The sequence below is a fragment of the Gymnoscopelus braueri genome, assembly GCF_963280865.1.
Source record: "Gymnoscopelus braueri genome assembly, chromosome: 12".
Lineage (NCBI taxonomy): Eukaryota > Metazoa > Chordata > Actinopteri > Myctophiformes > Myctophidae > Gymnoscopelus > Gymnoscopelus braueri.
In genome coordinates, this window is record NC_137614.1 from 29,547,105 (window position 1) to 29,563,707 (window position 16,603).

General features: G+C 42.8%; 1 protein-coding gene across 1 annotated transcript in view; it reads left to right on the forward strand.

Annotated features, from left to right (window-relative positions):
• The first annotated feature begins 1,807 nt into the window (after nt 1–1,807).
• Nucleotides 1,808–16,603, forward strand: part of arfgef2 (ADP-ribosylation factor guanine nucleotide-exchange factor 2 (brefeldin A-inhibited)) — a 42,414-nt gene continuing 27,618 nt past the window's right edge. The window contains exons 1-10 of the mRNA XM_080445531.1: nt 1,808–2,176; nt 5,707–5,737; nt 6,432–6,555; nt 8,749–8,895; nt 10,736–10,915; nt 11,238–11,691; nt 13,413–13,586; nt 14,155–14,285; nt 14,587–14,720; nt 15,635–15,869. Coding sequence (XP_080301657.1) covers nt 1,972–2,176; nt 5,707–5,737; nt 6,432–6,555; nt 8,749–8,895; nt 10,736–10,915; nt 11,238–11,691; nt 13,413–13,586; nt 14,155–14,285; nt 14,587–14,720; nt 15,635–15,869 — 1,815 coding nt within the window. The 5' untranslated portion in view covers nt 1,808–1,971. The remainder of the gene's footprint in view (nt 2,177–5,706; nt 5,738–6,431; nt 6,556–8,748; nt 8,896–10,735; nt 10,916–11,237; nt 11,692–13,412; nt 13,587–14,154; nt 14,286–14,586; nt 14,721–15,634; nt 15,870–16,603) is intronic.

The window sequence follows — 16,603 nt, forward strand, 5'->3', positions numbered from 1 at the left end:
GTGTGTGTGTGTGTGTGTGTGTGTGTGTGTGTGTGTGTGTGTGTGTGTGTGTTTACCTGTTAGTCTATATACTGTACAGTATAATGTTGTTTTTTGTTGTTTTTCCCTTGCTCTTCTTTCCATCTTACAGGGACGGTCTCAAACGATTTCAAAAAAGCAAGGGTGACCCCTCTGTACAAAAAAGGAAACCAATTAGACCTTGGCAACTACCGCCCTATTTCTATTCTTAGCTCCATCTCGAAAGTCATGGAAAAAGTAGTCTATGAACAGGTCGATAAGTATCTTGCCGAGAAAAATCTAATCTACAAATTCCAATCTGGCTTCAGAACAAACCACTCCACTGACACATGCCTTCTCTATTTGAACGACTCCATCAAACAAGATGTCGACAAGGGCAAATATTGCGGCATGGTCATGCTGGACCTCCAGAAGGCCTTTGACACCGTTAATCACCCAATTATGATCAATAAGCTCAAAGCAATAGGTTTTGATGATACGTCGGTGAACTGGATGAGATCCTACCTGGAAGGGAGGGAGCAAGTGGTGGAAGTAAACGGCACCCAGTCCCCTCCCCTCCCAGTGACTTGTGGTGTTCCTCAGGGAAGTATACTAGGACCTTTACTGTTCCTGATATATGTGAATGATATGTCTTCAGCCTGCGACTGCAAACTGTTCCTGTTCGCAGATGACTCAGCCCTGCTAGTCTCGGACAGGGACAGGCTGCAGGTTGAGAAAACTCTCAGCTCTGAACTCAACAAGATCTGCATCTGGCTCTCCGACAACAAACTTTCATTACACCTGGGTAAAACTGAATCCATCCTCTTTGGGTCCAGTCCTAACCTTAGCAAGGCTGAGAGTTTCACGATCAAAGTGGGTGATGATGTTATCACAAGAAAGGATGAAATTACCTATCTGGGTTCCATCCTGGAGGCAAACCTCTCTATCAAATATCTAAATACTGAATCGAGCAACTTAAAAACTGTCTGGGGGGCTCACAAAGGCCTGAGTAGACGATAAAATGACAAAAAGTTTTTTTGAAAGTGAAATATCCCTTTAAACAAGCTCAGTGCTTAAAGGGGAAATCCACCCATTTTCAATATTTAACTATGTCATTAATATAGCATAAAGGAGTTGTGTGGAAATAAGAAAAAATTAAAAAAAAAATTAACATTGCAAAAAAATTAACATTGCAAATTACACTGTGATGACTCATCATGGTGTAATTTGCAATGTTAATTTTTTTGCAATGTTAAATTTTTTTGCAATGTTAATTTTTTTTTAAATTTTTTCTTATTTCCACACAACTCCTTTATGCTATATTAATGACATAGTTAAATATTGAAAATGGGTGGATTTCCCCTTTAATGAGACTCCCAGTTTAGTAGACCTTGTATTGTGAATTTGTACTTCCATGTACTGCCATTCTCATGTCTTACTAAATAAAGTACATTAATCAATCAATCAATCAATCAATCAATCTGTATTCTTCCTCCCTTTCCTGAAAACAAAAAAATGATGTGAAGTTTGTGCGAAAAATTATATATATATATATAGTATATACTGTACATATTTTATTTCACAGTATATACTGTACACATTTTATTTGACAGTAGGCTATATACTGTAAATATTTTATTTGTAATAATAATAATAATAATTAATATTATTTAAAAAAACATATTTATGGACTGTCTGACCACGGACCCCCTGGGAGGAGGGTGGCTTTTGGACGTCGGGGGTCAAAACGCTCCAGCAGCTGGGGTCTGGGTCGGGATCACGTGACGTGACGTGGAGCCAACATGGCGGCGCTGTGCTGAGGTAGCAGCAGCGGCAGCGCCAACCGAGAGACACGGATAGCCTGTGTGGTGGGTTTTCCCTTAGCCCAGCCTGCTCCAGTCTGTTGTCACCTGCATTCTCGCAGGGCCGTGTGGCCGCGAACAACATGACGGCCTGAAGGAGACGCGACACGATATGCAGCAACAACAACGTCGTCGACCACCACCACAACAACAACAACACCACCAGCACCACCACCACCAACTACACTCTAAGAAGATAGAAGAGACGAAGACCAAGAGCATGTTTCTGTCCAGGGCGCTGGAGAAGATCCTGTCCGACAAGGAGGTGAAGAGGAGCCAGCACAGCCAGCTGCGGAAAGCCTGCCAGGTGGCGCTAGGTGGGTGGCTTTACTGTGCCTCCTGCACCCTGGAATATTCTGCTTCTGCTTCTAGAATGAAACATTATAACCCGGTGGCTACTATAATGGATGAGCTAAGCTAACCCAAGCTAACATATTTAGCATCTCTCAATGGCCTCTCCCTCTATCCACCTCAGCTGTCAAAGCTAGCTAGCTAGCTAGCTAGCTAGGTGGGCTAATCATGACTGTTAACAGGTAGTAATGTCCAGGCGCGTTATAATGGCACTTTTGTTGACCGTCCCCGAATTCACACACGTGTCATCATCATCATCATCACTGCTGTCACCTTTTTTTTGTCAAGGAAGGAGGCACAAAGCCTCTTAATGCTACTATAGCGTTTAGCCAAATAGCTCTGGCCACATAGACCAGTGGTTCTCAAACTTGTAACATTTCAAGGTCTCTCCTTAACTCTGACGGTGCACAAAATGTGTTCTTTTCATTTGTATACTGTCAGAGTTGCAGACTTGTAAGGGTCAATTTTAGGAACCCCAGAGAGTCCCCTGGAACCCACTTTGAGAACCACTGACATAGACAGACCTATAACTCTACGAGACAGACAGGCCAATCGTCGTGCTGTACGTAGCACTGTCACCAAGCCAGACAGCCCAGTGTCGCTTCAGTCATTTAACTCCAGGATACTGTGATGATCAGGCTTTTCCATTCAACCGAGCTCCGGATACTCTTACAGGAATGGTGTGTGTGTGTGTGTGTGTTTGTGTGTTTGTGTGTACATAGTAAAATCCTCCTGACTGTCATTTTTTTTACTCTGAGAGAGTACAAATGTAACCAAATGAATGGACCCGTTTGGTTACATTTGTACTTAGGACAGGTATGCTGTGCCACAATTAACACACACCATTCTTCCTGGTTTGTCAGTGCATTTCTCTTGTCATTTGTATTTGGGCTCACACAATGCCCTGCCCTTTTTAGTGTCATCAAGTGACAGCAGAACAATGACATGTACAGAGGCTTAAACTTAGAGATAATGATAGAGATAATGATTTTCTTTTCATACTGCTTTGCAACTTAAATGAGTGCCAACTGATTCTGTCTTCAAGAGCTTTCCATCCTTTACGATCGGTTTACTACCAGAAGTTCCTGTTCAGTTGACCCGTTAGTGGATAGTCTTGCACAGCCCTTATTTATCTCCAGTTTATCTCAGATCTTACAATGGTTTTGGGGAATGGTCAAACATGCCGACCTGCTTTGCCTGCTTTACACTCAATATTCAATATCAATATTGACTCAATATTCTCAGCATTCTCAGAATCGACTTTATTATAATACATTTATGCTGTCTGCAGGTTGTCATCATAGGCTTTAGTTTACACCAGTGGTTGTTTATAGACCCGACCATAACCTTTAAAATGTGACAATGAACATGTTTGTCATTCACAAAGTGCTCTTTCAAAGACAAAGCTTTTTTTGGCATTTGTTAACCTTCTTCACAATCATAATAAGCGGCATTTATGTGAAGTAGACTTATATTTTTTGTGCTTTGACCTGCTTTGTCTACTTGGCTGGCTGTGCTCAGTCATTATTCATGATGCAGGTAAGCTAGGAGACTACACTCAACTTTCCTCGCAAGCTGTTGTACTGCTTTTCACTCCACTCAGATGTACACACATTTGTGCTTAATCTTAGTAGAGTTACTGATAAGAATTTTGGGGTACTCACGAAAGGGATGCATTCGACTTTTTAGCCTACATCAGGTGTAGACCTGAGAACCATAGGCAATAATGTGTTCTCTCACCTTGGAATCTCATGCTTGCCATGTGTTTGTAGCCAAAAATAGTCCTCAAGCCTAAATGGAAGAAGTTGAGCCGGTTAATAAGTAATAACATTGTTGTTATTGCAGGTCATTGTTGCAGTGTCCCTCCAGTGTTAAGGTCAAGTTCATAATACACAAGTGCTTCTGCTTGCCCCTCTCTTGATCTCATTGTTCCTCAAAACAAATGAGTCTACCAGTTGTTACACTGTGGACTTTGAACGCCGTCTGAGTGATCTAATGTTTACATGATTACAGAATAGGTATGCAGTGGAGAGAAAGTTAATTGTTATTGTCTTTGTTTTTGTGGACATTTTAAATGATAGCCAAGCTCCTGACTTAAGGTCTTTTCACACCGGGACTGTTTATTTTGTGTGATGAATTTGCATTCATTTAAACTGCTGTTTGTGACATGAGCATAATCCATTTAGAACATGAACATTATATGGCAATAAAGCAACGTAATAGTTTTTCTGAAATCATGTCTATTTTTCAGCGTGAATAAATCAAGATAAGCATCAACCTGTATGAATGAGGCACCAAATAGTTTGATGTGAAATATTTTGGATTGTTTATTCGTCACGCTCCTGGTGTGTACGGACCTCTATCATCCTATAATTCTACAAAGCTCTGTGTGTGCTGCGTGGTAACAAATTTTGGTCACGTCAGTGATTGGCCTACATTGAGGAGAATTGATACCACATTCTTTTTAGGATATCTGAGATGACAGGTCATAGTTCATGAATTGACAGCGTTGGAGTTGGAGTGAATGTTGTGCAATTTTCAATTGAATATACAGAATATTGTGCAATTAGTTTCCTTCACAATGTCTGCAGCATAAGTATGTTTTTTACTACCATACACAAACTCAATTTAGCTCTACTGCTCACATAGCATAACAGTTCTGGGCCACATCTGGCTTAATAACACTTTATGTGAGCACTATGGAGCCGGGACCCTGACTTCCAGTGCTGTGTTTTGTGGCTTGTTTTCTTTCAATGGGCCAGCTGCATAGCATTGTGTTATGTGTATATGGAGCTTTGGATCACTCAAGTGGACGTCTAAAACATGAAAAGAGATGGCAGTCTTGATGGCACTGCAGCTGGTAACCGATATGAATAGCCTTTGTGGGGCAAGTAGGGGCAGTAAGAGTGGGCTAACCGAGGTGCCAGCACAAATTGGGTTCAGCGTTAATGAGCAATAACAGCTGGGTTGATGTATTCCAGATTGTGTGGGCCACTCAATAGTTTAACAAGATATACCCCGGATAGAAGATTCAGCCTGCTAAAAGGAAACATCAAAGCCATTGGACAGTTTTGAATTGAATTGAATCTTTTTATTGGCATGATTTAAAAGTACACTATAACCATTAAAAGCGTCAAAATTTAAAAGTTACTATAGAACTATAGTTCTCTGTATGTCATTAGTCGTTCATCAACCTCTATGACTACAGTCAAGTGCTTCTGAGTCTGGGCTGGAGTCTATTACACGGCTATGCATTAGCTCTAACTGTTAGATGTAAGTGTATATATCACATTTAGAGCTACTATTTGTCATCAGCTGTAACCCCCACAAGCAGTCAAGTGGGTCTGGCTCTGTGCTGAAACCAATTATGTGGTTACACATTTAGCTCTGAAGATCGCTTTAATTAATTGGATCAAGCGAGACATTGCTATCAGAGATAAAAAAGTAAAAGTATGGACTTCTGACCTAATTAATTTTTCTCTGTCTCCCATTGCAGATGAAATCAAAGCAGAGCTTGAGAAACAAAAGTAAGTATGCTGTGAAAAAACATTGTTAATTTAACCTCCTTTTCCCAACATGAGATAGAACTCCTACATTCCTCTTATTTTACTCTGTTTGGACAGACAGAAGTGCCTCAAAGCCATTTCTTTGGGCTGCGGTGGACGCTAGCTGCTCTCTCTGATTTGCAGCAGAGGTCCTTTGCCTGTTTTATAGCCTCTGCTCCTAAGTAACAGCAGCTATTAACACGTCCACTCATTTTCAGGTCATTCGTTTGATGGCAATCGAATCTATGGCAATTTAATAACGCATTGAAATAAAACAAATATGTGAAGATTGACTGTCCAATTTAATGCTTAGAGTGCTATTAAAAATTACCTCAAACAACCTTATTGGTTTTTACTAACAAAACAATGTGAGCTGTTTTAAAGTACTTTCAGCTGTATTGTACTATTACTTTGTCTCATCGTGTCTTCCTTTTGTAATGCACTAGCAGCAGATATTTTCAATTACATCATGCTGTACTAGAGCCTCTTCCACAGGCCTTGACTCTGAGATTCTGTTCTGTTTTGCCCTCCTTCTTGTGTGTTATCGTGTTTTCATTCCGTCTGCTGTGCTCTACTCCACTCTGTTCCACTCCACTCTTCTCCGCTCTGTTTTGTCTCATTCTGTTCTGTGGCGTACTGTGTATATGTTAACTTTCTCTCTCGCATTTTTCTGCAGAGATGGCACTGTGGTTCCTCCCAGAGCCAACTACATTGAGGCTGACAAATACGTCCTGCCCTTCGAGCTGGCCTGTCAGTCAAAGTCCCCACGGATAGTCAGCACCTCGCTTGACTGTCTACAGGTAAATATTCTTGTCACTGCAGTCCACACAAGCTCACACCAGAGGTGTTATCAAGTCAACTTTGCTTGAGTAGTTCGAGTCATTCTCAAGTCCTCAACTTGAGGTATCATATAGTGGCCCGACACTCTATTTTGTTTCACGTTTCATTATTAGTGTGGTTGCCCGAATGGGCAACCAGACTATAGTACTCTACCGACTTTATTCCACTAGATAAACTTTATTTCAGGCTGCTACTCCTCCCACAGTTTATTTTTCCCAATTTAGTGCCATATGTCAAAATGACCGGCCTCACCGGGAATCGTGCGCTTGTACTTTGCTAAGAGATTGGTTACATAGTTTAATTGATATTGATTTATTAGTGCATTAAATGTCCCCATCCGCTTTAATGTAAAAAAAAATCTCAAAAACCGTAAGAGCTAGAGTTACCACATTTGGAGTGGAGGTTCATAATTTAGTCCGAAATTATTGAAAAAATAATTACACTAATCGGCCACATGGTGGCGCTATAACAGCGCCCTTTACGTTTTGGCCTATAACTCTTGAACCGTAGGTCGTAAAATCAAAATGTATTTTCCCTGGATTCCTTGGGTCACTGCGCATCTCCCCATATAGGCCACGCCCATTTGCGTCAGGATAGATTTTCCGCCATTTTGAATTTTCTTCAAAACAAACTTTTTGCACCTTTTCCAATTTTTTTTTTCCAAATCTCACAAAAATCGGTACACGTGATCTATGGACTCATGCAATAAACCTATCCAAACGGCATTTTGATAGTCCTTACCGTTCGTCCGTAATTGGCTTCCAAAGTTAGTGGGAGGAGCCCATTTTACCAAAAAGGCCAAAAATCACGAACGAAACGTCCAATCGATCCCAAATTTTAATCACATGTCGAGGGTGGTTTACTCAACGAATCCCCAAAAGCATTTCCACTTTGACCCATAGGGGGCGCCACAACTGTGCAAAACGTAACCGTTTGATGCAAAAACATGATTTTTGGGGGGATCACTCCTCCCTGTCATTGGCCCGCTATCTTTGTGGGAGGGGCTTATTTATTTTAGTGGGAGGGGCCTATTTCTTCAAATCAAAACGCCATGTATCACGAACACAGGATCCAATCAGAACCAAATTCGAATGGCACGTCACGCGGCCTCCGACGGTATTCCTCCAAGCATATTCCTCGCGTCCCGGCGGCAACGACCCGCGACCGGCGTCGGCGCAACCACACTTTGCAATTGCCCTGAATTGCGACCCGTCTAGTTCAGTCTGAAATTGCTCCCACAGCAACAGTTTTACAAGATGGGCATTGCTGAAGAGGGAGTCCTCAGTGATTAGTCACATAATTCATTGTCACAGGTTTTGGTGTAACACTGAACTCCTACATTAATTTCATATTTCATAACACTGGGTTTTTTTGTCTTGACACTAAGCCTGAATTACCATTTAGTTTCACTTCATGGGAGTCTTTTCAAAACAGCTTCAATATCAACAACATGCGAGTCTTTTCAAAACGGCTTCAACATCAGTGTCAATATCAACACCATCATAAAGTTTGCTGAACGTCCGAAAGACCAAGGAGATGATCGTGGGCTTCTTCATGCATAAGCAGAGGTTTTACCCCCCTCCCCCCCATGATCACCGGGGCACCAGTGCTACTCTACTACCACCCAGAGCAGGGGCCATCACTGTATGGTATGGCAATAGCTCTTCCCCAGATATACAAGTGCTGCAGAAGGTGGTGCAGTCTGAGCGCACCACAGGGAGCTCTCTCCTGTCCCTGCAAGACACATGCAACAGCAGGTGCTTGAGTAGGGCCAAAGGGATTATGAAGGAAAAACACCACCCCAGTAACAGATTGGGGCTCAATAAGAGTTTTTTTTTATGTCAAAGGAACAAAATACAAAATAAAACAAACTGCATTCAATCTGTAAAAATCCTGTGTATCTTCTCAAAATGTTACTTGAAAAATGTACATTGACAAGTAAAAATACATGTACATATGTATGTGTGTGTGTATACATAAACCGCATGCAACATACACACACACACACACACACACACACACACACACACACACACACACACACACACACACACACACACACACACACACACACACACACACACACACACACACACACACACACACTACTCCTCCTCCTCTAACCTGTCCATTCTCTCTGTTGCCAACATTAGAAGCTAATAGCATATGGCCACATCACGGGGAATGCCCCAGATGGTGGGACCCCAGGCAAGAGGCTGATCGACCGCCTGGTGGAGACCATCTGCAACTGCTTCCAGGGTCCACAGACGGACGAGGGCGTCCAGTTGCAGATCATCAAGGTGGGCCCATCCGCAGGGATCTAACAACACCTGTCATTACATCTATGAGGAATGTTGGGAGCTTTGTTTGTTTTCCTGCCTTCTAGCCTTGTTATTTGGCAGTAGTTAGAGTGGGGGTGTGGCAAAATGTACACTAATTCAGGTAAAATTTACCTCTTCACTATACACTTTCAGAGGAGCTCCTTAAGAATATCTCATCTTAATTCTTCATGGAGTGTAATTGTGTACACTAATGAAAGTAACTATTTCCCCACTAATTTGATAATGTAATAAAATGCCCCTGTTGCTGGATGCCATTGCAGAGTAGCCTCGCGTGGCCAGACAATATCACACGACACACTGCGTGGATATTAGTCTGGTCCCTATCAACGATAGATTCTTTTCCAAGGGGCGCTTACAAAAAGATAAAAACGGACTCTATTGGCCTAAAACCAATCAGAGCAGTGCTTCCTGCTACGTCACACACAAGCGCCGGTGCTGAAATAGTAAACAACGAAAGCTAGCCCCACTCGTATTTAGTCTGGTAACCAGATGAAACTATTCTTAACACATCTTTCTTTCCAACAAAAGCTTTAAGGGCAATTGTTTGTTCGTCTTTTAGAAAATAAATATTATCTAACGCGTTTACTACCGATGCTATGGGGGCGTCCATCTTTGTTGTGAAAAACTGAAAATGAGTCTCCTGCATTGTATGTCATTGCTCCAAATAAGGTGATAAGCCCGCCCACATTTGGATACTGGGCCTTGATTGGTCCCTCTCGACTTCGGAGGGAGAGAAATTAAATCTCTATTGAGGGGAGCCAGACCTAATCTGCCGAGGGCTAAAGTGCGATGCAATTTTGCAAAGGCAGATTCGTCTGGAACCAGGCTAATTGCAGAGTGATCCTGCAAAAATTCTTTACCACATGGCATTGCTTTGTTTCACTGTGTTGTACTGTATGCATACAAACACAGGGAAATGCAATCTCAGTTGTTTTTTGCATAGCAAATATCTGTGTGAGCAATCTTAAGTGTGCTTGAGCAAGACGCTGGAATTACCCACTCTTAGTAAGCCGCTCTGGATAAGAGCATAGGCTATTTGCCTAAAAGCTTTGTGGAAAGATGTTGTACACTTTTTGGAAAAAAGCATACTGAGTTATGAGATATATATATTTCCTTTAAGAAAAATCATGAACGTGATGACTTTTTATTTAACTTAACGAGACAAAAGTGTTAGCGTTGTCTTATTATTTCCTCTTTTGTGTAACTACAGTAGAAATATATTTTGCCCACATTCACCGGTCCATCTGGTTTGAAAAGCCATGGTATGGGTTCACAAAGTAGGTGTGACACATAACTGTCTTCCTTTTAATGGCGTGATACAGTAGGCAGGTCCAGCTTGGAAAGGGCAAAGTCTGTCCTGTCACAACAAGCAAGATTTTATCAAGTTTTATCACTGTTGACAAAAGCTTTACCTGACCGATATCAAGATATTTGCAGTCTACTCTTGCCTCTGAAGCTGAATTTGGAAGTCAGTGCCAAGTGGGGCAACACAAAATGTTGTTGTTCCTAACAACACCAAATCCCCCTCCCAGATCCTTAACCACACCAACTACCTAACCTTAACTAAAATTAACTAATTAACTAACCTAACCAGCTGCCAGCTATAAACATATGATTTACCCTAACCAGTCAAATTATGTAGATTGTGGAGGTTCTGGTGGCTGAATATCCACAAGTCGGTGTGTAATAATGGGTCACTGAAAGATCTTAGGTACAGCAGATGAGCCTCCTAAACAGGATATCCTATTAATAGGAAAATCATATCACCTTTTTACCTCTCTTCCTCTGCCGGAGGCAGGCCCTGCTCACGGCGGTCACCTCCCCACACATAGAGATCCATGAGGGCACGGTGCTGCTGACGGTCAGGACATGCTACAATATCTACCTGGCCAGTCGCAACCTCATCAACCAGACCACTGCCAAGGCCACGCTCACACAGATGCTCAATGTCATCTTCACGCGCATGGAGAACCAGGCGGTAAGTAGAGACCTGGAAGATCTGACTTTAAAAGTGTTGTCACAATTATCCTGTACAGCGTACTGTATGTCTGTATTCCTCGATGGTGTCATGCATCATCTTTCCTTATAATTATACAATTCATCTGTGTACCATCAACTTTACAATTCATGAATTAAATGAATGTACCTTCAATTCAGTTTTTCTTTTATCCTTTCTTTTGATGGACAACCTGTTCAATTTGTGTGACTGACCGTGACCGTCAGTAACTCAGGAGCGCACTTTTTATAATAAGTTCCTAGCGCATGACATCTTCTATGATCTTCTACCCTGCCGACCACAGGCCCTGGAAGCCCAAGAGCAGGAGAAGGACCGCTTGCGTCTGCCCCAGCAGCAGAACCCCTCCCCGGTCCCAGGGGGTCGGAGGTCTGCCTCACCTCGCTCCGACCGAACCCCAACCCCAGAGCCCAACAGCTCCCCGTCCCCTTCCCCTGCAGCCAGCACCCCTGACCTCACCAACTCCACCACTACCACCGCTGACTGCTCACCCACGCCCCCACCATCAGCCCATGACCACGCCCCAGACACGCCTTCCATCAATGGGGAAAATGAGGACGCTAAGGCAGAGGTGGATGCTAAGTCAGAAGTGGACCCTAAGACAGAGGTGGACGCTAAGTCAGAGGTGGACGCTAAGTCAGAGGTGGACGCTAAGTCAGAAGTGGACCCTAAGACAGAGGTGGACGCTAAGACAGAGGTGGACGAAGCAGCGGTCATAGAACAGGTCACGCCCACTTCAGGTAATGGTTTTAATCAGACTTTCACTTTCATCTTTATTATATACTGTGTATACTAGTGAAATTATGGGGTGTGGGCGGTTCACTTCTGCAGACTGGTGTTAAACCCCTAGACTTCAGTTAAATTAAGAAAGGATTTCCATTCTTGGGTTTCATCTCCACTATATATTTGAATATGGATATATGGAATATGGATAAGGAGAGAATATGTAAACTACAATTTAATGGATTATACTAGGGGATATTGAGGCTTTCATGGACCAGAGTCAGTTTCAGCAATTGCAGACAAACGACCACAGCGGTGTCTAATGCCAAAAAAGAAGAACAATTTGTTAGATAGATCTCACTGTAGAAATAGAATGATACAGGAACAGAATTAAGAAGGGGGTGGTAGCTTGGGGTGCGGTGGGTGTAAAATTTGTTTTCATAGCATTGCGACCATAGCTGTGCCACGTTTTTAGCACATATTCTGTTTTTCATTTGTTTATGGATTCAACACTCCCCTAGACCCCCAGTGCAGTTAAGATGTGTGAGGATGCAGTGTATTTTCATTTTCTTTTTGTAAGCTGCAAGCTTCTCTGTCAAACAACCGGGAGCGGCTCGCCCACATGGGGCGAGTAGTACCTGTCTCGCCCCATGTGAATGCACCTCAACTACCAGGAAATGTATTGTAAGGAGAATGTGGAATTTCTTGAATGTCTGTGTAATCCATGCATGTAAAACAGTATTTGTTTCAGCTAATGGTTTAGTTACACCAACAGCATTGTTGTGGAGCCGTCTTTATTAACAGGAGATGTGAAAATATCACTATTTGCTGCGTAGCAGCAAATAGTGAGGTCATGGCATGAGGTCCCTATCCTCACACAGACAGACTGGTGGCGAGAGTAGCCTAATGTTTTGTAAGACTACAACTAAACTCCAGCTTAAAGTAAATTTTGTTTTTCTCCATACAAGCTCCCACAAATTGCAGTTACAAAATAGAGCATCTATAATAAAAAAAGTAAAATGTCAAAAAACTAAACAACAATATCAAATATACATAAGGTGTGTACTTAACACATTGAATGCCAAAAACGGTCCGGACCGTTTTTGAGGATCCAAACGAGAAGTGCCGAAAACGGTCCGGACCGTTTTTGACCCAATTCTATTTTTATACATGTGGGCCACGTGGGGCGCTAAAACGAAACTTTGACATCACCCAAGGAGTTTCTGAGAAGAAGAGGCTGGATCTGGCTCCATGTCAAAAATCCTTCCGGTCGGCGTTTTCAATGTTATCTCCTTGACTAAAAGCTTAATATCTCCATTTCTTTTTAACGTGGTGGAAACGAGCCGTTTTCGATCGGCGATCACGCTGCAATGGAGGATCGCGTTAGAAATATTATTGTTCCAGGCGTTAGTCGGGACCCTCCGCCGTCTCGCACGCACGCTTTGTTTACATGCACTTCCGCGTCGGGGCTTCCACAGCACGAAACGTATAACGCAAGTGGATGGAAGAAATGCAGGCACTCAACGTATAATATTTTAATAAACCTCTGGCACCCAATGTGTTAATAAATAAATAAAATAGAAATAAAGGCAGTTCCTTTTGCAAGTAGCATCAGATATGAAATGTGTATGAAGTGATCGGTCCTAAGGTCCCAACCTGGTATTCTTAATGAACTGTGGGGTGTGCAGTTAGTTTGATGAAACATTCCAACGTTCAATGTGTTGGTCTTCATCTTCAGACTCCGCGTTTGAAGATGAAGGTGCAGAGACGCCCCCCGCTGTGACCCAGCCCGCAGAGGAAGGGGAAAGTCCAGAGAGTGATCCAACAACCACGGAGACGGCAGGGACTGAGGCAGAGCAGGCAGAAGAGACGTCACAACCACCACCACGGATACAGACGGAGTCTGAAACGGGTCAGAACCGCTTCTCTTCTCTCTTCCACTCTTAGCCATGGCTATGTTTCCTCAACTGATCTGCGTCAGACAGTACCATATTCTATGGTGACTGTCTTGTGAACCTTACTGGGGACAGTAAGGTTGAGAACCATCATTGTATTTTTTTTTATGTATTATCATCAATATACAGTACTACTAATGGTATTGTGTATCATTTGGACATGGACAGATTTGTTCATTTGTTTGTCTTGCATTTTAATATTGATCACTCGATACCTATCGCACACCTGTCGACCCTGAAATGGCCATCTTTTGTGATCCTTCCTGAGATTTCTTCCTTCTCTTTTTCCGTGAAGGACTTTTCCTTGCCCACTTGAGGGTCTAAGGACAGGGGGTGTTGTTTGTTTCCTTTGTTAAATGTGGGTCTGTAAACACCTTTGAAACTGTAAAGGTGATTGAGAGCTATACAAATACCCTTGAGTTGAATTGAGTTCTCCCCTCTCCTCTCCACATGAATTGAAACTATTTAGTGTTAGTGCCCCCTTAATCTTGCTCTTAATTTTTCCATTGCAATTATCTCTCCCAGGAGGTAACCACGCATCCCATCCTGTCCCTGAGCACATTACAGAGGTGGCCCCCCCCAGAGGCAGACCCGAGGGCCAACAGATGAATGGCATCTTAGAGGACCGTGCGTCTGTGTCCTCCGCAGACATGCTGGTGAGGCACGCATCTCTATGCTGCATGCACAGCTGTTTATAACCCAGCCCTGAGATGTCTAAAGATGCATACAAGATAGTGTTTAAGAGTTATTGATGTGGCTTGCCCAAGGCCTGGTGCACTGATCTGAGCCTCAGGAAAACCGCAGCACTTCTACCATGAAGCTACGACACTATAAAAATTTGCTCTCATTTGGCCTCCATTCTGACCTAGATGTACAGTAAATGTAGTGTACTACTACAAGGGAATCCATCTTATCTGTGTGTGTGTGTGTGTGTGTGTGTGTTTGTGTGTGTACCAGGACACCGAGGCTCTGCATGGAGGCCAGTCAGCTGCGCGATTCTCTCACGTGCTTCAGAAGGACGCTTTCCTGGTGTTCCGCTCATTGTGCAAGCTCTCCATGAAACCTTTGGCAGATGGCCCTCCGGACCCTAAGTAAGCCCTGAAAATTTCCTTTGGTTATTTTCCCTACAAATCCCAGCGTATATCTCAAGATCAGTCATGTGCCCTGGAAAGGCCAAGAATATATGGAGGCTTTCATTCCAGCCAATCTCTACATCAGCTGATTTTCACTGAATAAGTTTCTTCTTGTTGAAGTGATGGGTGAAATAATCTGGTGTACTGGTTGGAATTAGCTTCTTTGTATTTATATTCCTTGGTGGTACACAACTAGACACTAAAATAACTCTTCATTCTTGTTAAACTCCCTTAACTCCCATATCATCTTAACTGACCATATTCCCTGTGGTTCCACTAGGGGGAAATGTTTGTTACATTCCTTAGACTGGGAGCCCTGCTGCCTCCCAGATCATCTGACAGGTCTTATGATTATATAGACCGCTGCAGCTTAAGTGGCAAAATGGGACTTGCACCTCAGTTCTCTGAAAATACCCCAAGCCCAACTGTTTGATACGCAATGCCCCATCGTAGTCTCACCCACAGGTTAAGTTGTCCTTTTCCATCCCTGGCTGGCTTGGCCCCACCATCTCTGCTTACTGTAACATGAAACCAAAGGCCAGCCAGCTTGAATAGGCCAGGGTAAGCTGAGCCTGAGGCAACCTCACAGGAGAGGTGTTTGTCTCACCTAAAATACCTATGATCCCAAATACGCAGCATTGTCCTTGGCCCACAAGTTAACAAGGGAAAGACCGAAATGTGTTGAAATGCTCATGTGCATCATTCTATATACAGGCTATATTGCTTGAGTTTCAGTGCAGCTAATATGCTTTTTGGAGAGTTATCAACATTAAATTTGGGTTTTACTGTATGTAAACAGCAAATAACATCTATCTATCCACCCATTGATCTATCCTTCCTTCCTATAATGTCCTATTCTCCCTGTTCTCCAGGTCTCATGAGCTGCGTTCCAAGGTGGTGTCCCTGCAGCTGCTGCTCTCTGTGCTCCAGGGGGCTGGTCCGGTATTCCGCACCCACGAGATGTTTGTCAACGCCATCAAGCAGTACCTGTGCGTGGCACTGTCCAAGAACGGTGTTTCCTCCGTGCCTGAGGTGTTCGAGCTCTCCCTGGCCATCTTCCTCACGCTGCTGTCACATTTCAAGGTCCACCTCAAGATGCAGATCGAGGTACACTGGTGCTGTCATATCTGCGGGCGAGCAGTGGAGGGGATATAATACTTTATGTCACGTGATGGAACATTGTATGATGTTTAAAGGAGGAATAGTCATCCTGTGTAGTACACTTAACCCATTGACTGCCAATCGCGTAGATCTACGCGAACCTATTTAAAGCCGCCACGTGCCAGTCGCGTAGATCTACGTGAACTTAAAAAACGTTTTTATTTATTTTTTATTTTTTTAAATTTGACCCAAAGACCAAGGAAATATGATTTTTCGAAGATCTAGACTCCTATCCACTTCCTTGTTAACTTAAAACTTAAACATTCTGTATCTCGGCTCCTGAGTACTTTTTTTTTTTCAATGAAAAATCTCTGGCAGTGGGCAAACGTGGCCAGAAATAATTTTGGCATTCAGTGAAGACTAAAAGTTAAAGATGTAAAGCATCATTAAAGTCTGAGATTTAGGCTGTGTAGTTGGTTACCTTGCCATGGTGTAACTCCAAATATTGGCAAGATATCTTCAGTAGTTGCTCCGTTGATTCACATTTGATAATCCAAATTATTCTCCCAAAATAGTCTGAATCGGGTTTTGTAATTTATACATTGGCAGAATTTGATTTGTTTGCGTTCATTTGTGTGCTAAAAGGGTGACTTTGAGACCTGTTAACACATTGACCGCCCGAGGTTAATCTCATAATGTACTCACCAGTGCCAACGTTTTATTGTTGTTTTTTGTTTTTT